This window comes from Schistocerca piceifrons, chromosome 3 (assembly GCF_021461385.2).
Source record: "Schistocerca piceifrons isolate TAMUIC-IGC-003096 chromosome 3, iqSchPice1.1, whole genome shotgun sequence".
Classification (NCBI taxonomy): Eukaryota; Metazoa; Arthropoda; class Insecta; order Orthoptera; family Acrididae; genus Schistocerca; species Schistocerca piceifrons.
This window is the reverse complement of record NC_060140.1, coordinates 435522270-435549020: the sequence shown is the minus strand read 5'-3', so window position 1 is coordinate 435549020 and position 26751 is coordinate 435522270. Positions and strand designations below refer to the sequence as shown.

Here is a 26751-nt window from a genome sequence, read left to right as displayed (position 1 = left end):
ACCACAATAGCACTCTGTACAGTTGTAAGTTCATTATATCTGAACCCAGTGCCAAAGTTCTAGGTGTTTCAAAAAGGAATGTATAAAATATTTATAAAGCATGCAGGGAAAGTGGAAAAGTATCATCTGCTAAGTCATAACACTAAAAAAAGTGTCTGTTGAGAGATCATGAAGGGCAGTTATTGAAGAGGATTGTGATACAAAATGAAGCTACAGAAGTCACTGCAGCGTTCGCGAAACATGTCAGCACCAAAACAAAATGAAAGGTGCTCCAGAAGCAGGGAACTGCAATTCCAAAACCACTCATTAGAGATACAAATGCCTGTACAGGAAAAATGTGCTGCCGAAGCAATAAAACCTAGCTGGTTTAAAACAAATAGCTTACCCCTTAATCTTACAAAAAATTGCTCATACTATGCAAGTCCACACAAATAAAAAGACTAACAGGCAGGGTGCCAACTTATAAAAAATATTGGGGGGGCCCACACTGGGGGTCTTGCCCCAGGAAATTTTCTAAATTTTAGGTGAAAAATAGTGAGTTTTAAAGTTTTTTTTAGCATCTTAGAGTCATATGATCAACATTAGAACCCCAAAAACTGGACTCTCGATAACTCGACTCTCCGGGAAACTCAACAAGCCTGACACATTTTTTGGCTTTGAAAAAAGAAACAAAACATAAACACGCACAGTATTTTCACAAAAAGCTAATTTAATTTATAGTAATAATCATGATAATAGACTATTACAGAGCAGTGAATACATAGCTCTGACAACACTGAAATTATATTTAAATAAATCTTAAACTATCATTAAAAGAATAAAACATAAAATATTGCTGTCGCACAGTAATAGCACTTTGATTAATAAGTGAAATAGCTAATTTAAGCTTACTTTGAATAAGGCTCAGGGTTCATTAAATAAAAACAATATCTCAAACTTAACACTTTAATACAGTTATAAAGTTAATACAGTATGCCTAATGCTTTCAGTCAAAAAGTATGTAAATAGCGGGTTTTAATTGGGTCTTACACCCAAAAATATTTAAGTACTTGAAAATAACTAATACAGTACTAAACTAATACTAATATTTCGAAACTGGAAATTTAACATTATGTATGTTTTAATTCTCCATTTTAGAAAGATTTTTAATATTGCTCTAAATGCCATTATTAGGGCTAGAGTGTCTTTAAATGTCTACCGTCTGACTGGATTACTGTATATGAAGTCGTTGATGACTGGTTGGATATCCAATTCATAAAAAACATCTCGGTGGGCATGAAGAAGTTTGTTCAATCACTTCTGTCCCATTGTTGATCAGAGATATGACTTCAGGTGTCTAAGAGGGCTAAATGACCATTCTGCTGTTACTGTCATGATTGGAACTACTTGGAGAAGCTTAATGCACTTGACGTAACATTTCTCCAACTGCAGGCTCTTGTGTAATGTACTTTCGAACATCACGCATGTTTTTTAAGACCAGTTGTTTTTTATTAGCGATATCGGCAAACATATTCAAGTGTGTGTGCAGTCTCTCAACGTCTAAGTCATTTTTGAGAAACTCAGTTGATTTTTCAAATTTGTTTCACCTCTGTTTACTAAAAGCAAGCACCCTTGTTCAACTGCAATGACCTGTGTGAGTCCAGTTGAAGCAAACCACTCAGTATGCAAGATTGCACCGCTTCACAAATTTCAATGTAAATAGCTTTGTAGTATTCCTTTTCGGTTTTGAAAGTGTGTGGTGAGGTGGCTTCATTGTTTTCGTACTTCTTTGGTATACTTTGATTCAGAGGAAGCAAAGGATCATCAACTTGTGAAGGTTTTTATTTTAAACACAATTCCCAAAAGTGTTAAAAACTATCACGCCTTCCATTCAACATACCAATCAAGCCCTCACATATTTTTTCCAGATCAGTAACACTTAGATGAGGGCATTGAATTTTTTCATTGACATCCTCTACTGGGTTCATTGCATGGCAATAAAGACGTAAAAAGAAATAAGTCTTGAATTGTAACATTGACTAAAGGTAGCCCACAGATTTGTAACGTGCCTCTGTTTTGTCATCTGCAGAAAATGTTTCAAAAAACTCTAGAAGAGTTCTTCCAAGTTTTTCAATATTCTCAAGATACTAGGAGCTCGCATAGTCCATCAAGTCGGGCAAAGGGTTCGTCGGCCAGCTTGGTCGTTGGCGCTCTCACAGCATATGCTTCTGAAAAGTCCCACCATTTTGTTGGATTCCTTTATGGTATTTATTAAGTCCTTGGCTAAAGCCATAATATTCCTCATAGGCGTAAGATGGCGGAGACTGTCTACAACTGCCAAGTCTAAACTGTGAGCAGTGCACTGCACATAATGTGCTTTTGGTTGTATAGCCAAAACTAACGTTTTAGTTCTTTGAACTTACCTCTCATAGTCAAGGCACCATCATAGCACTGTCCAAGTCATCCATTGACAAATCATGATGAGCAAAAAGTCTTTTAAAATACTAAACAGAGTTTGTGATTCAGTGTTGGGGATCTTCTATAAGCCAATAAAGTCTTCGCTGATGATTAAAGAATCATCGTCAGTACGAATACAAAATGACACTTGTTCATAAATCGAAGAATCACTCGTTTTGTCAACCATAATAGAAAAATGTTCACTCTTCTTGATTGAAGCCAATACCTTTCTCAACACAGACTTTCCTAGTAGATCAATGATCTCATTTTAAATATTGTAGGACATCCACTTATAGCCCAAACACCCTAACAATCTTTAAACTCAGGTATGTCATTCTTTTGGAGTTCCAAAACTGAAAAAGATTTGAGTTTACATCTTCGTGCCCTCTAATTGCTAGTCCTTGTCAGCATAGAAATTGCATGGCAGTAAAAATTATCTCAAGAGCTAAATGGCCTTTCTTCATATCATTATCTAACTGTTCATTAATTGGGAGGCCACACTTTGGTTAGTGATAGAATTTAGTTTCAGAACACCTTCTTTATGCGTAAACATATTTTCATGAAGACATAATTTTTCCAAAGCCTTTTTCCAGTTAGAAAACCCTACAGAAGTAAATGCATCTACTTTTTTTTTAATTGTAATAGATTTTTAGCATTTGCCTCTTCGCAGGTTTTGCAAAAAACTTTTTCGGTAGATGGTTCATATTCTAGCCATGTATACAGGGTGAGTCACCTAACATTACCGCTGGATATATTTCGTAAACCACATCAAATACTGACAAATCGATTCCACAGACCGAAAGTGAGGAGAGGGGCTAGTGTAATTGGTTAATACAAACCATAAAAAAATGCACGGAAGTATGTTTTTTAACACAAACCTACGTTTTTTTTTAAATGGAACCCCGTTAGTTTTGTTAGCACATATGAACATATAAACAAATACGTAATCAGTGCCGTTTGTTGCATTGTAAAATGTTAATTACATCCGGAGATATTGCAACCTAAAGTTGACGCTTGAGTACCACCACTCCTCCGCTGTTCGATCGTGTGTATCGGAGAGCACCGAATTACGTAGGGATCCAAAGGGAACAGTGATGGACCTTAGGTACAGAAGAGACTGGAACAGCACATTACGTCCACATGCTAACACCTTTTTATTGGTCTTTTTCACTGACGCACATGTACATTACCATGAGGAGTGAGGTACACGTACACACTTGGTTTCCGTTTTCAATTACGGAGTGGAATAGTGTGTGTCCCGACATGTCAGGCCAATAGATGTACAATGTGGTGGCCATCATTTGCTGCACACAACTGCAATCTCTGGCGTAATGAATGTCGTATACGTCGCAGTACATCTGGTGTAATGTCACCTCAGGCTGCCACAATATGTTGTTTCATATCCTCCGGGGTTTTAGGCACATCACGGTACACATTCTCCTTTAACGTATCCCACAGAAAGGCGTCCAGAGGTGTGAGATCAGGAGAACGGGCTGGCCAATTTATGTGTCCTCCACGTCCTATGAAACGCCGTCGAACATCCTGTCAAGGCTCAGCCTAGTGCTAATTGCGGAATGTGCAGGTGCACCACCATGCTGATATCACATAACTTGACGCGTTTCTAGTGGGACATTTTCGAGCAATGTTGGCAGATCATTCTGTAGATACGCGATGTATGTTGCAGCTGTTTGGGCCCCTGCAATGAAGTGAGGACCAATGAGGTGGTCGCCAATGATTCCGCACCATACATTTACAGTCCACGGTCGCTGTCGCTCTACCTGTCTGAGCCAGCGAGGATTGTCCACGGACCAGTAATGCATGTTCCGTAGATTCACTGCCCCGTGGTTTGTGAAACCCGCTTCATTGGTAAACAGGTAGAACTGCAACGCATTCTCTGTTAATCCCCATTGACAGAATTGCACTCGATGATTAAAGTCATTACCATGTAATTGCCGATGTAGCGACACATGAAACGGGTGAAAGCGGTGACAATGCAGTATGCACATGACACTACTTTGACTCAGTCCACCGGCTCTCACAATGTCCCGTGTACTCGTGTGGGTTCATGGCAACAGCAGCTAACACACCAACTGCACCCGCTTCTCCTGTGACGGGCCTGTTACGGACCCGTTTGCGTGCTACGACCATACCTGTTGCATACAGTTGGCGGTAGATGTTTTGCAATGTGCGGCACGTTGGATGCTCTCTGTCCGGGTACCGTTCTGCATACACCCTGCAGGCTTCAGCTGCATTTAATCGACACTCGCCATAGATGAGTATCAACTCCGCCTTTTCAGAGTTCAAATACACCATGGTCACAGTTCCTACAACACTACACTATCACAGACGTCTGGTAACACGGTGTACTACAGTCGGTCTGCATGCGGAGACGAATGCAGAATAACAATAGCAGCAAGCGCTACATGCGGACACTGCGACAGCTAGACCAAACCACAACAGTGCACTACAGCCACACTCGTAAACACGGTCGTCATCGTAAACATGTCCCTGCAGATGCTGCTCGCCGACCGTGGCCCATGTTTGTTACAACACGCAACTGAACGTCGGAGGTTTCAAGCGTCAACTTTAGGTTACAATATCTCCGGATGTAATTAACATTTTACAATGCAACAAACGGCACTGATTACGTATTTGTTTATATGTTCAGATGTGCTAACAAAACTAACGTGGTTCCATTTAAAAAAACGCAGGTTTTTGTTAAAAAACATACTTCCGTGCATTTTTGTATGGTATGTATTAAACAATTACACTAGCCCCTCTCCTCACATTCGGTCTGTGGAATCGGTTTGAAAGTATTTGACGTGGTTTACGAAATATATCCAGCAGTAATGTTAGGTGACTCACCCTGTATTTTATCAACCAATACTTCTGAAATGATCTTTCCCTATCGGATTGTCCAGGTTTTGGCTGTGAACGGTTCTCGCCTGACGCCAACGATGCAACTGATGACAATAATTGTTGAAGGTTGACTTGCAGATTCATCAACTTCCAAGCGCACCTTTTTGGTAACAAATTTATCCATTGAAAACTTAATTCACAATACACTAAGAGATTACAGGAAATGAATAAAATATAGTCATATAAAATAGTCCAATAGACACTAAAGTCGGAACACTAAACACTGAATGAAACTATCCACACTGAATGACTGCGACAGCAGAGTGGGCTTTATATAGTCGTGGCGTCATAATGTCTCAACGCGCCAAGGCAATGTGAGGCGGACAGTTCCAGGCACTTCTGCTACAGTCCTTTTGATGCCACAGCGGCTGCAGTGCTGGCCCACCAGTGCCAGACTTTACCTGAAAGTTCACGCACCAGGACAAATTCAAAGTGTGCCTGCAACACTATACCACTATCATGATTCACACCACTCGTTTTCAGTTAACCTGCTTACTACCATAATAATTATTTGTTTTAACTCATTACTGAATGTATTTTAAAAGGTAGCTATCGTCAAACAAAGAAAATAAAAAATTTCAACATAATTTTGTGATTTTACGAAGCATAATATACCTAATAATTTTCTTAAATTATTGGGGTGGGGGAGGGAGGGCTCTGTAACCCCCCCCCCCCCAAAAAAACAAATTTTTGAGGGGGTTTGGAGCCCCTCAGGCCCCATAGAGTCAGTGCCTGTGCCAACGGGTACCAGTAATAGAAATCAAATCGCATACACTTGATGAGACTCCATGTGCAAATTTCCTTGAGATTTAGATGGATAATAAGCTGAGATGGCACCAGCATGTGGATAAGTTAACCAATAAACACAGTCACACCTGCTTAGCACTTAGAAATCTTTTCATTGTGCTGGCCTGCAGGCAGGTTTGCTAGGATACTTCTACTGAATACTCACCTATGACATAATGCTTGAGACAATAAATTTAAGATCAGAAAGTTTTTATTCAATATAAGTGTGGTGTAAGAATGTGTGTTAGGTTGGAAACAAAATATCTTGCTGAAATCTCATCTGGGAGCTTCACTTACTGTATAATGGCATTTATGCTTAATAATAAGAGTGAATTTAGGATGAACCATAAAATTTACAATCACAACACTAGATGTAAAAATAATTTTCACTTTACAGAAGTAGCCTACAGGAACTGCTCTTGCACACATTAACTTGACTTGTTCCACATCCCTAAAGGTTCTCCTTCATGATGGACTTTTTGTAACATGATGCACGAATGAATGAATATGTTATACCATAGTCACAATATTTCTGAAATGGTACAGATTCCCCATTTTCGTTTAGAAGCATTTTTTTTATATTTATACATAAAAACACAAAAGTCCAGATTGAGTGCAGGGAGGACACAAAATCTCCTTGAAAGACATTGTAAATTGCATAATGAACCTCACAACCATCATGGTTATGGCACTAGTTACAGCACTTTCTGTTAATGAAACAAAGTAGTCTCATCAAATGTAAATGAAAAAGTGTAACTGTGGTGATCAGAAATGTAAGGGCCTAAAGCACATCATCAGCAACTGGGAGACTGTAGTATTTATAGTATTTAGTGATGTTTCTGACATCTGTTGATTTTATGGTGAATCATGTTTATCTGTGCAGTGAGATCACATAACATATATGAACATTCGTGAAAATCTGTCTCACCGGTTTCTCTGAAACTCACTTAAATGTCGACTTGCTGATGATATGATTTAGGGCATAATGGTTCTCAGTGTCTCAAAGAGACTGCTAAACCAGTAAGCTTTCAGCCAAAAAGCCTTCTTCTGAATTAGACAAAGCACACACACACACACACGCACCCACCCACCCACACCCACATACACGCACACAAAATTACTGAGAGAGGGTCGTCATGATGATGCGAGTTGCATTTGCGTGTGTGTGTGTGTGTGTGTGTGTGTGTGTGTGTGTGTTTACTACCTAATTCAGAAGAAAGGATATTCCACGTAAAGTAGGACACACTTATGACATTTAAAAGTTTAAAATTTGGTACATTTTATATATTGTTTGGAAAGGCTGAATTTTTATTGTATGGCAACAATGGTTTGTTGCCAATTATTGCTTTTCCTCCACAATTTGTAGGCAATTTTGTAAGGCCATACGTTTTTCATGTGATGAGAGTGTGAATTATTGGAGATTTTGGACCTTCGTTTCAACTAATTGGCAGGTAATAATTAGCATTTACATTAAAGTTACATAACCCAATGTACTGCATAAACAGTATAAAATCGAAGTATGTAAATTATAGATTAGGATAAATAATATAATACAACAGCATGAACTTTAATATAACAGCTCACTTCATCTTGTTAAGTAATTTACTTCTTTGTGTGAATGTGTAACTAATATCACTATTAAAAATTTCCTAGTTTCATCCAATATTGTAAAAACAGAAAATTAAATTTTTAATGTGAGTCACATAATCTGAGTCACAGTTATATTTTTTTTAAGGTTAAAAAAAACGAGATGCCTTCAACAGCACAAGAAAGACAACAGAAAAGGAGAAGGGAAAAGTTAAAGAGTGAAGGAAAATACGAAGAATTTAAGAAGCTGCATCTGGAAGACAATAGTAAAAGTCAACAGATGCACAAAAAAGTTCCTACAGTTGAGTCAATGTAATCAACATCTGTTATTAGAAGAAGCCTTGTAAGGCTGGTTTGTCACCGAATAAGTCACATAGTGCTCATGGTAAAGCAACAGCTCGAGCAAATCATTCCTTGCCATCTTCACCATGGCATAAAGTCGTAGTTGTTCGTAAGCTGTTCAGTGACTTATGTGGAAATTCATCAGATGGAAAGTTAGAAACATGCAGTCATGGCAGCAGTCCACAAAATAGAGACCTTAGTTGTGAAACTAGACAACTGGTAACTGGTTTCTACTGTCGTGATGACGTTAGTTGCCAGTCACCATGCAGGAAGGACATAATAGAGGTTAGAGATAATAATGAGAAGAAGACAGTTCATATTCATCACTTAGTCATGTCCATCATGGGAACATATGAGGCATTCAAACAGGAACACCCTGAAGTTCAAATTGGGAAATCTAAGTTTGCAGAAATACAGCCACCACACGTTCAGTTAAGCAGCAAGCTGCCTCATAACATGTCTGCGTAAATAATGTGAAAATTTCATAAATGTTATCAGCAGCCTTCATAAGAAACATGGTAATATTCCAACTTACAGCAACACATTTGTATCAATTATCATATGCCAGCCACCCAGTGAGTTTTGTTGGTAGAATGAATGAAACACATGTCAGAATGGTAGAGGTTTCAACAAAGCCCATTAAAATCGACACTCTGGAAATTGTGAATTTATCATGGTATGTTTGGAAGATGGAAGAAAAGGTTCTAAAATTATTAAAATTAAAGAAAAGGCTCTACAGCTGATACACTATGTGGTCAAAAGTATCCGGACACCTGGCTGAAAATGACTTACAAGTTCATGGCACCCTCCACCAGTAATGCTGAATTCAATATGGTGTTGGCCCACCCTTACCCTTGATGACGGCTTCCACTCCCACAGGCATATGTTCAGTCAGGTACTGGAAGGTTTCTTGGGGAATGGTAGCCCATTCTTCATGTAGTGCTGTGCTGAGGAAAGGTGTCAATGTTGGTTAGTGAGGCCTGGCACAAAGTTGTCATTCCAAAACATCCCAGAGGTGTTCTATAGGATTCAGGTCAGGACTCTGTGCAGGCCAGTCCATTACAGGGATATTATTGTCATGCAACCATTCCGCCACAGGCCGGGCATTATGAACAGGAACTCAAGAAGATCGTCAACCATGAATTGCACTTCAACAGTGGGAAGCAACAAGGTGCTTAAAACATCAATGTAGGACTGTGCTTTGATAGTGTCACACAAAACAACAAGGAGTGCAAGCTCCCTCCATGAAAAACACAATCACACTATAACCCCATCGCCTCTGAATTTTACTGTTGGCACTACACCCGCTGCCAGATGACAATCACAGGGCATTTGCCATACACACAACCTGTCATTGGATCACGACATTGTGTACCACAATTCGTCACTCCACACAACGTTCTTCAACTTTTCAGTTTTACAATGTTGATGCTCCTTACACCAGGCAAGGCGTTGTTTGGCATTTATCGGCATGATATGTGGTTTATGAGCAGCCGCTCGACCATGAAATCCAAGTTTTCTCACCTCCTGCCTAACTGTCATAATATTTGCAGTGGATCCTGATGCAGTTTGGAATTCCTGTGTGATGATCTGGATAGATGTCTGCCTATTACACATTACATCCCACTTCAACTGTCGGTGGTCTCTGTTAGTCAACAGACAAGGTTGACACGTACGCTTTTGTGCTGTACATGTCCCTTCAAGTTTCCACTTCACTATCACATTGGAAACAGTGGACCTAGGGATATTTAGGAGTGTGGAAATCTCGTGTACAGACATTTGACACAAGTGACACTCAATCACCTGATCACTTTCGAAGTCCGTGACTTCCGCACAACACCCAAATTCTGCTCTCTCACGGTGTCTAATGGCTACTGAGGTCACTGATATGAAGTATCTGACAGTAGGTGGCAGCACAATGCACCTAATATGAAAAACGTATGTTTTTGTGGGTGTCCAGATACTTCTGATCACATAGTGTACAGTGAAATACATAATTTCCATAATTCCTAAGTTTCTTCTTCAATGCTACAGAGAGAGAGCTCAGTCTGCATCTTATTGTCAGCAAAATGAAATGGTTCCAAGCCAAGATACTGAGCAGTTTGTATTGCTGCATATTGACTTTGCTGAAAATTACACTTGTGTTTATCAATATGAGGTGCAAAGTGCACCCTGGGCACAAGCACAAGTTAGTATTTTCATTGTGTCATTGTGGCATTCATGTTCTCATCACCTAATTGTTGTTGTTTAACCCATTCCAAGGTTACTGTGATCGTGTCCATTAGCAAGGTACTGTCAACTATACCTGAAAACGTGAAGGTAATTTCAATCGGGTCACATGGATCTGCCTCACAATTCAAAAATAAATATATTACTGCTGCTGTACCTCAACTTCAATCGTGCCACAATGTAGGAATCTATTGCAACTTTTTTTGCTACATCCCACAGTAAAGGAGCTGTAGATGGCATTGGTGCAGTTGTGAAATGGCAAGTGTGGAATGCAGTAAAAAGGCAAAAATTCATAGTAGGTGATGCATCAACTTTTGCTCAGGCACCTGCAAGTACCACAACTATGCAGGTTTTTTTCATGTGTCTACTGATGAAATTGAAGGAATCAATGTGAAACTCAATCTGGCTCAAATATTTTCTTTAGCACCATCAGTACCAATCATAAAAAGCATTCACTGTTTTCACTATGAGAAAGGAGCACTACAAAAATATATGCTGTCTCCATAGAATTTCCCTGTTGCTGATCATCATACTGAAGAGACTACAGAAAGTGTAAAAATTGGAAACTGGTACAAAGCAGAGTATGATGGTAAATTCTATGCTGGAGAGGTACGTGCAATTTTTGGAAAGTCTTATCTAATCAGTACAAAGGAGCATGCTGGTCACTACTGGAAATGGCCTGCAAAATGTGATGAAATACTGTACACAAAGGACAAAATTATAAAGAAATTGAATCCCCCTGACGTTGTCAATGCAAAAGGATATTCTCAATTCTTTGAATTTTAATTGAATTTACAGTTTATTTTCCCAGAAGTCATGCTCTTATAATTTTTCATAGTGTTTAAAAAGTGAAATGTTAATGCTAAGTTTATCTTATTTGGTAAATAATGTCATATTTTTATTTCTCTGCTCGCAGTAAAAACTTTTTCCAACAATAAGTAGCAAGTAACATGAGTCACATAACATTGAGTCACACACTTTTTTTCAATATATTACAATATTTTACATGGTATAAATATTTTTAGAAATCTGTAACTGTGTTGCATTTTCTGTGATAAAAACCAGATCCATACTCCTAATAGTTTGAAGACACTTTTGACCTAAATTGTACATTAGCAATAGGATGTCCCAAATTTGTAACATGAGTCACAATATAAATTACTTTCTTGTTCTTTAATTTCAATGCTCTTCATTGCTTAAATAATAATTCAAGATCTTTGCCTGAATAACACAATGCATGATGATGATGATGATATATGTTTATAGATTGATAAAAAAGTCAACATAATTAACCACTGATTTCAAAACGTACAAGAGTCTCCATGGAATCTCCCAGAAGGCATTTTGGCCAGTTTAGCATTCTTTTTGTTGTGCCTGTCTGCAATTCATCACTTCCACTGTATGGCAAGTAGATATTTATCCTTTTTCATAATACTGCCATTATTCCATCCTGGATATGCCACTGTTCAGACTTTCACAGAGGTGGAAAAAGTATAAGTTTCACTAACAAAGTGGAAATAGGTGGAACCTAGCAATATCAGATGCTGCCCTTTACCCACTGTAAATGATGTGGCATGTTATGTCACACATCCGTAAAAAGAGCAGGAACAGAAAGATCACAAATTTATTTTGCTCTGGAATGCAGGCTGTGCAGACAAACTCATCTGTAGAATAGCCCAGTGTCTAGCTTAGTTTCTAAGGTGGCAGGCATGTTGGGAGTTGGTAAACCCAATGGACTGTACTACAAGATCTCAACTGTGATAATGTACTGATCTGAAGCATAACTCCAGGCCTTGTTTTGTTGAAAAGTGAGTGTCTGGTTATCTGATGACGATGCCCACAAATGTGATGCCATAAGAATACTGGGTCAAGTGAACAGCATGAGCCATCGGTATTTACTTTGAAGAGTGACATCATATGTTATGTGGATGGTATCTGTCTGAAAATTTTAGTTGCAGACGTCGCTCACATGTTTTGTTCTTGTGGGTGATGGTTTTCACTACTTTGTTTACTAGTCCTATGTAAGTCTAGTTGAGATGGCAATCCAATGAAGGGAACAATGTTCTATTGTGTTGTTCATTACACCTACATATTTTTATGAGGGAGTGGTGACAGACTGATCGACTGATGACGTCCGAAGTTAAGTCGCATAGTGCTCAGAGCCATTTTGACAGATTGAACTGTAGTGTAGACCAGAGCTCTAGTTTAGACTGGCAGGTGACAGTTCAGTTGTGAGTAGGTGAAGATAATCGATGTGTTATGACAAAAGATCATTCTCGTAAACAAAGTTTGTGGTGACAAACTAATCTGTAATGTTGCCCAGTGCTTAGGGCAGGTTAAAAGTGACAGGTTGACTGAGAGTTGGCAATGCAAATGCGTATGTAATGACAATCTTTTTTTCAGGTCCAGTGAACATACCAGCACCAAACATTAGGTTTCTGTCCACAAACAGAAATAGAACAAAACACTGCAAATGTTTTTTTGAGGTGGAGGTCAACATCTAAGAAGGTGGCTTGTTGGGTTGAGTAGGACCAGTGAAGCAAATAGGGGAGAAGTTGAGGTTCTGGAGGAATGTGGATAGCATGTCATCACCTTTGATCCAGTTGTGCATATATGCACTCAGTATCTCCGCTATATCGTTAGTAGCAACGTTCTTTCTCATAATATTGTTACATTCCATCCTGGATTTTCCATTGTTCAAGTTTTTAATTAGTTTAGAGGCATTAATCAAAAGAACACTCCTGGTCTAAAACTGGGAAGTCCCATTAGTTTATCAAATTTTATTTTACCAATGATTTCAAATAATTTTTGATGTCAGCCACTGATTGTTTTTTATCCTCTTATCTCACATATGTTAATGACTAGAGTGCTGCAACGCTCCATGTTTGACCGGTCACGGCTCGCCTGTTGACGGGGGGACTGAGCCGCTCGTGTCCGGCCCCACACGACTCGGCTCAGTCACGTACTCGCCCCCTGTCTGTTGTCCAGATTCCGGACACGCAGATAACCGAGCGTGACCAGTCACCGCTGACGTCTCACCTCCCCTCGCCCCGGCTCGCTTTACTGTGCTGTACAAATCCAACGCCTCTCTCTCTCTCTCTCTAACACACACACACACACACACACACACACACACACACACACACACACACACACACACACACAAAATGTATTTATCTCTGTCTCTCTCTCTTAATACAAAAGTAACGTTTCCAAGAACGGGTACGTAACACAGCTAAATTCATAGAGCACTTTCTTTTATAATATTTACTCCTGTCTTCCTAACGTCCGGGAATTTTGTTGTAAATAAAACACTGATCACAAGAGACCAATCTGTGTTAATGTAATGTGTTGTAAGCATCAAATAGTGCACCTGATTATGCGGATCAGTCCACATATCAATTGTCGCAGCACATGTTTTATTAATAACTTCCGCAATAACAGAAGGCATTATGCTGTTTCGTATTGCATCAGCTTGTTCTTTGACATGTCTGCTTATAGTAGAGGGATGTGGCATGACATCTGCCACGTTAACTTCTCCATAATGCGCACCTTGACGTATTAATTCTTGGCCTAGTTCTCTGAAACATTCACCGCAAACAGCATTAAAAGGTCTCATATCTTTAGCACACATTGCAACACACTTTGCTGTAATACTATTTTTTACTACTGCCGGTGTTCCTGAAGGAGCTGTATCTTTGTGAGGTTTCATGCAACTGTATTTCTTTAAATGAGTGGTTCCCGATTGGAAACACAATAATGTGGAGCAGTTTATGCACGATACGTACCCAGTAGACGCACTGTTTTCGTCTACAACCAACAAAAATATGCTCCATACTTGGCTTTTTAGACCTTCCCATTTCTTCAATGTGTAAACATTGGTTTCAATCTCACGTCTTACAGCACTGGCTTCCTCGCACTGCATGATTACAGAGCGAGAGAGACATCACAAATGAGAAGCCCGTACTGGCTGCAGTCGTACACAGATAATGAATGATACGTGTAATCGTGTAATGCCTTTGAAGTTACGTGCTATGTATTCGGTCATGGCTTCTATGCTCAGTCACTAGAACTAGTCCAGTTAGGGTGTGCTTGCCCCATCTTGTATTTTGTGCTCGCTTACTCGGTCATGCAGGACTCTATTAATGACGTCACTGTCTATCAGTGTCATATCATGCTGTTAACAAACTGCAGAAAACTATAGGCCTTGTACTGGTGCATATGTTACACATATTGTATTTCAGTGAGTGGCTCACGTCCATCATTTTGATGAGGTCAGTGTCAAAGTAGCCAGAGGGTATTAAAAGGTTCAACATTTCCACAAAGTGAAGCACCTGTTAGAAACTGTATTAATAAACCAAATCTATTAAACAATTATGAAATATTTGCGTTTACTAAATCTAAAACTGAAACGGTAAAATTAACAGAATTTCTGCTGTTTCTACCGATATATTAAGGAGTTGTTGCCTGCTTCCTACTGAAAGCTGAATTAATCCTGCCTATATTACTTCAGTTATATGTATTATAAAACAAGGGTTGACACTGTGCCATACACACCTAGGCCTATTTACGATCAACATTACATGTTTTTCAAACAGCTACTGGAATGTGAAAAGTAGAACTTGGAATAGAATGGTTTGTAAGAACAAATGCTTTAAAACTGTTATTGTACAAACACTCAGCTGAAGAGGAGGTGGAGGATACTGGTGTTTAATGTCCCATTGACAACAAGGTCATTAGAGACAGAGCACAAGCTCAGTTTAGGGAAGGAAATCGGCCATGCCCTTTCAAAGGAGCCATCCCAACATTTGCCTGAAGTGATTTAGGGAAATCACAGAAAACCTAAATCAAGATGGCTGGATGCCGGTTTGAGCCGTCATCCTCCCAAATGTGAGCCCAGTGTGCTAACAACTGCGCCAACTTGCTCTAATAATGCTTAGGACTTTTTTCCAATTGTATCTTTTGGAATGTCACTTTTTATTGTACACTGTTTGCAAGTTATTAATATTTAGGTGAAAAACAGACTTTTTCTTGTTCTTTGTTTCAGTACCTACACATAAAATACTTTTAGACCATGGAAAATCCAGTATGGCATGACAGTACAATGAAAATGATAAATTGCTGCTCACCATATAGAAGACACGTTGAATCACAGACAGGTTGGTTTGCTGATCTGGGAAAGAGGACCAAACAGCAAGGTCATTGGTCCGATCAGATTAGGGAAGGATGGGGAAGGAAGTCAGCTGCGCCCTTTCAAAGGAACCATCCCAGCATTTGCCTGAAGCGATTTAGGGAAATCACAGAAAACATAAATCAGGATGGAAAGACGGGGGTTTGAACCATCGTCCTCCCAAATGCAAGTCCAGTCACAGATAGGCACAACAGAAAGACTGCTATACATTTGAGCTTTCAGCCAAAAGGCCTTCTTTGAACACAGAAAACTCACACAAGCTACACAAGCACAATCTGCAAATACACAAGATCATTGTGTCTGCCTGCTGAGACCGGACAGCACACAGAAACTGCGCTTGGTGGTTAAAGCAATCTGTGGGTGATGGAGTTAAGGAGAAGGCCGTTGGGGGGGGGGGGGGGGGGGTGGAATGGTGGCGTTGATAGCAGAAGGGCAGGAGGGCAACATGTCACCGCCCACAAGCAGCACTAAATCTCCCCCCACTCCTAACCTGCTATCCCTCCCCCTCCTCACACCAGCCTCCTCCTTACCCCCTCCACTTACATATTGCTTCTCCCAACACAGCTGCTGTGCACAGTCCAGCCTCAGTGGCCACACACAGTGGTCATGTGTGTGCAAGTTGTGCTTGTGTGAATTTGTGTGTACCTCAGAAGGCCTTCCAGCCGAAAGTTCAAATGTATAGCAGTCTTTTTGTTGTGCCTCTCTGTTAATCAACATCTCCTTTATTTGGCAAGTAACAATCAATCCTTTTCACAATACAGCTGTACAATACTATTAGGACCTACATGGTTTAGTGTCTGTGGGTGACAGACAAGAAATTCAAAGATTCAGAGTTAAAGCCTTAGTTTCTTCTAAAATTATATGCTTCACTTTATATAACTTACCCTCTGGAAACGTTATGTGTGTATGAAAATTGTGCTGCACTTTGGATTTCACAATCAACCACAGATGCTTGTTCTCCTGTCTGAGCAATGACTACAAAAGCATTATGTACGATTACCTTGGGGTTTATGATACTTGCAGCATAGGGCTACCTCTGATGTGGATGTGATTTCAGCTGTGTTCAGAACATAAAAATAAAATAACTACGAACCACGATTGCTTAGAAAAGAAAGAATCCACTGTTTGTGATATGCAGTGGCAGCCACTCGACAGTGTTTCCCTTTACTGATAAGAATTTCCTTGTTGTTGTTGTTGTGGTCTTCAGTCCTGAGACTGGTTTGATGCAGCTCTCCATGCTACTCCATCCTGTGCAAGCTTCTTCATCTCCCAGTACCTACTGCAACCTACATCCTTCTGAGTCTGCTTAGTGTATTCATCTCTTGGTCTCCCCCTATGATTTTTACCCTCCACGCTGCCCTCCAATACTAAATTGGTGATCCCTTGATGCCTCAGAACATGTCCTACCAACCGATCCCTTCTTCTGGTCAAGTTGTGCCACAAACTTCTCTTCTCCCCAATCCTATTCAATACTTCCTCATTAGTTATGTGATCTACCCATCTAATCTTCAGCATTCTTCTGTAGCACCACATTTCGAAAGCTTCTATTCTCTTCTTGTCCAAACTATTTATCGTCCATGTTTCACTTCCATACATGGCTACACTCCATACAAATACTTTCAGAAATAACTTCCTGACACTTAAATCTATACTCGATGTTAACAAATTTCTCTTCTTCAGAAACGCTTTCCTTGCCATTGCCAGTCTACATTTTATATCCTCTCTACTTCGTCCATCATCAGTTATTTTGCTCCCCAAATAGCAAAACTCCTTTACTACTTTAAGTGTCTCATTTCCTAATCTAATACCCTAAGCATCACCCGACTTAAGTCGACTACATTCCATTATCCTCGTTTTGCTTTTGTTGATGTTCATCTTATATCCTCCCTTCAAGACACCATCCATTCCATTCAACTGCTCTTCCAAGTCCTTTGCTGTCTCTGCCAGAATTACAATGTCATCGGCGAACCTCAAAGTTTTTATTTCTTCTCCATGGATTTTAATACCTACTCCAAATTTTTCTTTTGTTTCCTTTACTGCTTGCTCAATATAGAGATTGAATAACATCGGGGAGAGGCTACAACCCTGTCTCACTTCCTTCCCAACCACTGCTTCCCTTTCATGCCCCTCGACTCTTATAACTGCCATCTGGTTTCTGTACAAGTTGTAAATAGCCTTTCGCTCCCTGTATTTTACCCCTGCCACCTTTAGAATTTGAAAGAGAGTATTCCAGTCAACATTGTCAAAAGCTTTCTCTAAGTCTACAAATGCTAGAAACGTAGGTTTGCCTTTCCTTAATCTTTCTTCTAAGATAAGTCGTAAGGTCAGTATTGCCTCACGTGTTCCAGTATTTCTACGGAATCCAAACTGATCTTCCCCGAGGTCGGCTTCTACTAGTTTTTCCATTTGTAAGCATAACAAAAATTTTGAAAGTGGATAGTACAGCAGTATCACTTACCTATTTTCAGAATCAACTACGATGTACTTGTCAGCCAAAGTCGATTATTTTAAGACACTCCTCAAAGACATGAACTAGAGTGATGTATGCAGTGTTCACGGCATGAATAAAAAACACAACATTGTTATTAATTAAGTCCTCACTTGCTTTAATATTGTTTTCCCCTAAAACTAACCCAGATTAGACCAAAGTCTGCAAAGAATCATGAATTACTCAAGGAATAAAGGTATCACGTAAAACAAAAAGGAAACTGTATCTTAATCTGAATCAGATTTGATGATGATTCTATAGCTCATCACAACACATATTGTAAAACTCTCGACAGTAATAAAGACATCAAAGCAATTGCATTATGAGAAAATGATCGTATCAGATAACAAAATAAAGACAATATGGAATATACTGAAGGAGGAGAATGTTAGAACCAGACATGAAGAAGAGCAAATAGCATTAAAAGTAAATGATACAATGGTAACATGTGTGCAAGATTCAGTAGACGCTGCCACAAAATGTTTCACATAAGAGTTTAAAAACAACTTAAATAATACAAATACGACACACTCTACACCAACAGAACTAATGTGCATCATAAAATCAAAATATTCAATTAGTTATGATAAAATATCAATGAAGTTAATTTGAGAGTGTGCATCCGAGATTAGTAACATATTTAAGTTATTTATCAATGGAACATTTCCTAGTGGCTGAAATAAGCTGAAGGTAAACTTTTGTTTAAGAAAGGAAACAAAGAAATACAATCAAATTTCCATAAATCTCTAAAGCTCACTTTTGCCAGCATTTCCAAAAATTTTAGAAAACTTAACACAATCAGGCATCTTACCCATATGACAACAAACAATACAAGGCATTGTCAAAGTCACTGTTTGGATTCCTAAGAAGTTCAGATATCGAGAAGAATACCTATATACTGCAAGAATGTACTTAATTCATTCGACAAAAAATTACAGGCTACCGATGTATTTTGTGATCTGTAAATGGACTGCGTAGATCATACAATCCTTTTTAAGTAAATTACAATAGTAGGGCATAACAGAAAGTGCTGCAAAATGATTCAAATACTATATCCTTGATAGGAAATAAAGGGTGTTAACAGGAAAGAGACGAGTATTATGCTATCCAGTTCATCCAAATGGGGACTAATTACATGTGGCATCCCACAAGGTTCCATCTTAAGGTCCTTACTTTCTCTTATGTACATCAATGACCTTTCACCAGTAACATCTGCAGATGCCAAGATTATTTCGTTTCCAGATTACACAAACATTGCAATAAATACCAAATCAAGTAAAACATTTGAAAGATTGGTTAATGAAATTTTCATGGACATTAATAAATGGTTACTGGCTAATTTTTATCACTAAACTTATAAAAAACACACTAGGCCATAAGCATTCTAGAACTTACAAGAGGTTCCCCACCTGTAGACTATTTGCCTAAAATATAACTACAAACAGATAAATTAGACAGTGTTAACAAGCTTGGGATTAAAGCTTGATAATAAGTTCAACTTGCAGGAGCATGTCACAGAATTGCTGAAGTGCCTAAACAAATCCAGGCTAAAGTGACGTATTGGACCACCATCCCCCCCTCTCCCCCCAGAAATCTTGGTTATGGTGACAGCCTGATCTGTAGCGCAGCCCGAGGTCTATGTTAGGTTGGAAGATGACAATTTGGTTGTGAGTCGGTGTGGCCAACAAACGCAAAAACAGAAAATCTGATTGTCGTAAGAAATTGACCAGTAGTGACGTATAATGTTTACGTCCACGCCATACTGAAAAAAAGCAAGGTGTGGTCCACAAGTCACTCAAATTTCTACTTGCAACGTGAATTCTTACATACATATGAGGTATAAAAGAACCAGCACACTGCGCAAACTTTCATTCCATAATGTCACACAGGTAGGGCCTATATTTTTTACGATAATTCATCAAGCCATGCTACAGATCCTTGGGTCCAAAAGCATGTAGTACAAATTATTTGTGGTGTAAACTCAAGACCAGCCTGCAGAAGCTTGTTTAGGATACTAGAGATACTAGCTGCTGATTACCAATATAATTTTTCCATGGTGAAATTTGTCATTAAAAACCAAACAGCTCACCCCATGGAATCAATACGGGAAATAAGCCCAAGTTCCACAAAAATCTAATGTCACTTACTTCGGACCACAGAGAGTGCACTGTTTAGGAGCATACATTTTCAATAACTTGCCAGCAGATATGAAAAATTTAAGTATTATTAAAGGTCAGTTTGAATCTCGGATTTATTTCTTAGCAGAACCATCTGATGTGTATAAGTTACTTGTGTTGTAAAATTATTTCTCTGTTTGATGATGGCTAAACTAGCCTAAGAATTACCGAATGTCCTTCAGTTTACTGAAGATTTAAATGTTTCTATCAAGTTTTTTATCAGTTTTTACATAAAAGTACGCTTAAGACTTTTATGCCTTATTCCACATCCATGACATCGTTTAATTTGGGATCTGTTGAAGGTATATTAGCATATTCGTTTTTCTTTGTAAATATTCATCATGTATGATTGTTTTTCTTACATGTTCTGCACCCTGCAGGATCTTCTCATTATGGATCTACTGGAACGAAAAGTAAATCTAATCTAAAGTGCAGTAGCGTTGCGAAAAATTCGTAGAGAATGCGACGTCTTCATTGGCCTGTAGCTTACAATGTAAAATATTTTTCTGGTTTATTCGTTAGATTAATCGCTTAATTACGATCTTCCTTTAAAGTGCTTTAAATTCAACGAATCAATATAGGCTTTGTACATAGAAAAAGACATTAACAGCTGGAAGACACGACATGCAGCCAATGAAATGCACTATATACGTACGCCTGAGGAACTCCGGGCAAGGTCTCATGTAGTGAAAATTAACATGTGAATTCTCTACCAACTCCTTGATCGGTTCTGAACCATCATAACCAATAAGATCAACTTCAAATCCTTCTTTGGCAAACGACAGCGCATGATACTGCATCCTTGGGCTTCTTCCAATATCGCCCAAAACTACAACCGCAACATTTTTCCGCACCATTTTAGAACTTCTGCTACGACATGCCCTACAGCAAAATAAATTGTTCTTTTCTGCTAGAGTTCTGTCTATCAACACGCGTCACCACAGTCCACGAGCACATCAGCGTCCTGTCAACGTAAACAACTTTGATGCCACCAGAGAACTTCGAAGTTACGATAGTCATACGCACAGCTAAAGTGGCGCCACTACTCGTAAATACAGTGACAGCACAGTCTAACATAACGGTCACGACACTTCGGCCCGATTTTTTTGCCTACCGCGCCAGCAGCACCCCAAGCGGCCAGTAAGTTAAACTGTGAGTTCGGTGCGATCGTAAAGCGAATAGTGGTTGTTTATTTTGATTTCTACAATGGTTTTTACAAGCGGGAGCGTTTGTAGCACAATAAATTGCAGCAACAACAGGAAGAACACACCACAGCTGTCTCTTTTTAGGTATCCTAAGGATCCTGAGCGGTATATACCGGTACCATCATGTTACTGAACTGTATCGTCAGGATTCATTTGCAAACTACATGTGTATTAATGATGAATGTTTCGTTTTAGGAGCAGCAAATGGCTAGTTAATAGCAGACGAAAAAGCACCCAGTTTACCTGTATACTAATATTAGGTTTCGTTCGCTACATTTCGAACAAAACCAGGCAATGAATACAGATAATAATAAACTCGCGTGGAATGCAGTACCCACACTGTTTGACATCCCAAATAAGCCACCTAAACTGACGATGAAGAGGAAACTGCCACAGAGTTTCGACAATCCATCTAAAGCTGTAAAACAGTCCTATGACACAGAAGCAGCCAGTTCAACTCTCCATGTATCAGTGCCAGATTCGTGTGGATCGTCAACGCACACCTTCTTTGACGATGAAGTGGTTAGATACTCATTGAACTAAATCTGTTCCTAAATATGGAATTGCTGATAATAAATTAGTAATTACTGTTGCACAGTGCGTGTTAAGTGTCAGAATGTGCAAATCGATAGACTTCGAGCAAAACTATTACAGTAAAAGGAAAGTGTCTACAGACAGTGACAGAAAATGTATCAGAAGGATCAAGTGAACAAGGACAAACGAATGTTGAAGTCTGTATTTCATTCACTTCTGTTGTTAGTCACTTAATTTCCTTTTCTCCCTTCATGTGATGACATTTTGTTAGCACCTTGTTCACTGACAGATTGTTTGAAAATTATTCATATATTTGGTTTTGCGTGAAATGTAATGTAATCAGCTCATTATAAAGTTTTCAACATATTTCTCCCATTATTTGGCAGTTGCTTGTCCCACTTAGAATAATATAAAGATGAAGGTCATACTTATGGCAACAGGCGACAATGCCAAACACAGTAGGCCTACAGAACGATAAATGAGCTGTCGTTCGCTTTCGCATGTAGAGGTACATGTCTGTGCTTCTTACGTGTGAATCTGTGTGTTTATATTCTTTTGATATCAACGTGGTAAGTTGCATTTCTATCCAACGTCACAAGTGTTTTTTCACGAATGTGTTGGAGCTTGCAACTCGGTTCATGGTTTTAGTCCATATTTGTGCTAATTTTAGAATCATTTAAGAAACATATATGCCTTTTGATACTACACAAACCCTTGTAGGCAAGAAAATAACTCATATGTTTCGTAAATTACGTAGGAAATGAATGCAAAACAAACATTATGCTTACGACGCGTCTGACGTTCATCTTACTCTCCGTTTGGAGCGCTAGTGTCCCTCCAGCTGTCAAACGGTAACAACTTTTAAGCCCGGTCCACACGCAACGATCTGTCTGCGCAGACATCGGTGCAGATGTCTGTACATGCAAAAGATCGCTGCAAATGTGGTGTGTTCACACGACACAAACCCCAATCTACTACTCGCCCGCCATCTGTCGGTGTAGAAAAGAAATATCAATGGCAAGCGACTACGCTCCCCGCAAACGTCAAACATTTAATTCAGTTATTTTGAAATATAGAAATGGAGGAAGTTCTGTTGTGGTCTGTGTTCGCAACTTGTGTTGCAAAAAACATTCAGACCAAGCGCAGGAAACAGAGAAAGCGGGCAAAATGGTGTAGACAGTGGCTGCTAAAGGGAAAGCAGTTTTCTCACGTAAATTTACTGAGAGAGTTGCAGGACGAACCCAACGACTGGCGAAATTATTTGCGGATGGATGTCGAAACTTATAATTATCTCTTAAAGCTTGTAACCCTTCATATTATGAGAAAAAAATACTTGTATGAGAAGGGCAATTTCTCCTCATGAACGGCTGGCGGTAACATTGACACTCCAATTTCATCTTCAATTGTACTCCTGCTTGGTCCTGGCGTTTCTTGATCACTAAGAAAGCCAAGCAGATCAAAATACCATAACGTTGGCTGGTATACTTTATCTACTCCTACACCAGATCTAGATTTCTGAACTTTGGATAACTCAATTAGAGCATTGTATGCTGCAGTCTTTTTGTCTCGGTCACTATATTCTTTACTTTTAATCTTCCACAAACATGGGTGGTTTCTACATATTTCAATGAATTCACTTACAAACTCTTGAGAACACTGACGAGTATCAGACAATTTAATGCCCTGTCCACGCAAACACTAGACTGAGCAAATAGCTGTTTCGCGCCAGATTTGCGGCGATCTCCTGTCCACACGCTCCAACTTGTCTGCGCAGATGTGGTTTGAACCCACAGATTTGAGAGGTTTCGCTCAAACCTCCAACTCCAACTTCCAGGTTTGCACACACCTCAGGTTGGTGCAAATCTTCTGTCCACACGCAACGATATGTCTGCGCAGATGTGATGTGCGCAGACATTTGCGCAGACAGATCGTAACGTGTGGACGGGCCTTTACAGCAATGAGTGTCGCGACTGTTACGTTAGACTGTGGTGGCAGGGAGTTGTATGAACCAAAACTCAAAACATCATTTTCTGACCAGGGACTAAACTTGAATATAAATTGCCAAAAGAGACGAAAAAATTACTAAAATAGATCTATTTAGAACGACAGATAAAAGCAATCCTTACTGCACAATTAAAAATTACTTGTGGGCTCAGAGTAGTGATTGATAACGAAAAGAAAGAGCTGTCACATTATATTTCATGAGCCAAGTGTATTGCTTTTAGAAAAGTACCATGCACAAGGAGAGTACCGTGCATGATAGAAATCTCTTTTCATTCTCCTGAGCTCGTGAAGCATCGCCTACTCCACATAAGCCAGAGCCATCAATATAACAATATTGTGCACTGTCAAATAGATGCCCAGATGTGCAGATCGGACATCCCGTTGCACATTAAACACGAAACCATTTTAGTCCCTAATACATGCTGTTGTACATTTAATACGTGAATACAATAAAGACTTATTGATATCTTCCCATTTTTGATAAAAACCTGTTTTTAGTGAGCATTGAAAATTATGAGAGACGAAAACGGAAAAATGTGCAGAAATCAAGTACCAAGAGGGACATATCGTATGCTCAGACATAAACACAATGCTACGATTGATACATCTACATCTGTACTCTATGAACTATTGTGAAGTGGATGGTAGGGGATATGTCCCACTGTATCAGTTATTAGGGCCCTTTGCATTCACGTATCGAGTGTGGGAAAAATGACTGTTTAGATGCCTCTGATCGTGCTGTAATTAATCTATCGTATCCTCACGATCACTATGGGAGCGATATGTAGGGGGTTGTAGTATATTCCTTGAATCATCATCTAAAGTTGGTTCTTGAAATTTTGTTAGACTCTCTCGGGATAATTTCTGTGTATCTTCAAGAAACTGCAAGTTCAGTTCCTTCAACATCTCACTGACACTCTCCCTAGGGTCAAACCAACATGTGATCATTCATGCTGCCCTTCTTTGTACACGTTTGATATCACCTGCCAGTCCTATTTGGGAACAGTCCCAAACACTATTAGATGGGTTGCATGAATGATTTGTAATCAATCTCCTTTGTAGACTGATTGCATTTCCCTAGTAATCTACCAACAAACCGAAAACGAGTACCTCCTTTATCCACAACTGAGCCCATGTGGTTATTCCACATCATGTCCCTGCTCAGTGTTATACCAAAGCATTTGTATGAGTTTACAGATTCCAAATGTGACTCAGTAATATTATATTCATAGGATACTATGTTGTTTTTTTTTTAGTTTCATGAAGTGCACAACTTTACATTTTTGTACATTTATAGCTAACACCCAATCATTGTATCACTTTGAAATTTTATCAAGGTCCGATGGAATATTTGCACAGCTTCATTTAGACCGTATTTCGTTGTAGATAATTGCATCATTTGCAAAAAGCCTGAGGTTACTATTAATACTGTCTGCAAGGTCATTAATATACAATAATAATAGCAAGAGACCCAATATATAATAGGTGCAGAGAGTTGAATCAGTATCACTATTCCCATTTCAATGGACAAGAAAGGACTTTTAAAAAATGATGACAATTATGAAGCAAGAAAAAAAACGTTATGCAGCTGTCAAGTATATGACAGCATGAATGGTACACATATACATAACACACCAAGAAACCTTTTTTCCACGGCAACAGATGTAAAAGATGATGACAAATTGTCTTCACATATTAAAATACTAAAAAGGTATGTAGTTCCATGTTGTATAGGGGCAATATAATAGCGACATTGCATGGTGTAGTGATATAACAACATCTTATTTTGCATTGTTAATACACAATGGTAAGACACGTTTGCATTACAAGAAGGCATAGAACATAGACTGTACTGTCTCCCCACGCAATGGGATCAAAGAAAGTACATGCTTTGGAGAGAAATCACTTGTCAGTGGTGTTACTTTGCGTGTAATTCCCACAAGCCGCTCTGCTCCCTCTTACCCATCCTGCAGAACAATGGAAGGAAGGAACTGAGGTTATCGGCGCACTGCATGGAGTTGAAGATACTGCAGCTATGTGGGTGGGTAGAGCATGCAGCCGAGGCAGAATTGTTTCACAGCGATCAGTGTTATGGGCGATCTGTTGAGGTCACGTTGTATCAATCATCCTTATTTAGTATCGTTGCTGTCTTGGTGGTTAGTGCAAATCGAGAGGTGGTAACCTTGAGGAAGCCATCGGAAGAGAGGTATGATGAGACGCCAGCTGTGTCAGCGTCCGCAGGTAGTATGTAAGAACAGGTGAACTGACAACTCATGGACCCATTCTCAGTATGATGTTTGGGATAGTTGCCTTTGAAGACGAGAAGGTCGTCTATTAATTTGATACTGACATCTTCAAGTAGAAACTCGTTGGTGTCCATCGTGATTATGAAGTTGGCGATGGGCAAAGTGTGTGTGTGACCACATTGTCGAGGAGATCGGTGAGGGTCAATGCATCAGCAGTGATCAGATCATCAGGAAGATTCCATGCTGGCTTCAAGCGATTTATTGAAACCTTGGAAGGTTTTTAGGATTGCAAGCTTGTGTGCACTGCATTTTAACTGCTTTTGTGGGCCCATATAAGGGGGCTACACCGTGAGGCTGTGGGAGCGTGATTTTTAGGCGAGCAGTGTGTTCTTTAAATCTCATGACAAGATCAGGATGTTCAGTGGTATCCACTGGCAGTACCTAATGCACGAAATCGGTGGGAAGGGCGAGTGATTTGCCATATAAGAGTTCTGCGAAGGTTGCGTTTTGTTCTTTCTTGTGAGTGGTATGTATGCCTAGCAGCGCCCACGGCAGTACTTCTGTCCAGTAACCACCATGGCACATTAAAGCAGCCTTTAGTGTGCAG

At 39.4% G+C, this 26751-nt stretch overlaps 1 protein-coding gene across 1 annotated transcript in view; it reads right to left on the bottom strand.

Annotated features, from left to right (window-relative positions):
- LOC124789320 (chitobiosyldiphosphodolichol beta-mannosyltransferase) overlaps positions 1-21159 on the bottom strand; it is an 86428-nt gene extending 65269 nt beyond the window's left edge. The window contains exon 1 of the mRNA XM_047256635.1: positions 20811-21159. Within this exon, the coding sequence (XP_047112591.1) occupies positions 20811-21012 (202 nt within the window). The 5' untranslated portion in view covers positions 21013-21159. The remainder of the gene's footprint in view (positions 1-20810) is intronic.
- Between the last annotated feature and the right edge of the window lie 5592 nt (positions 21160-26751).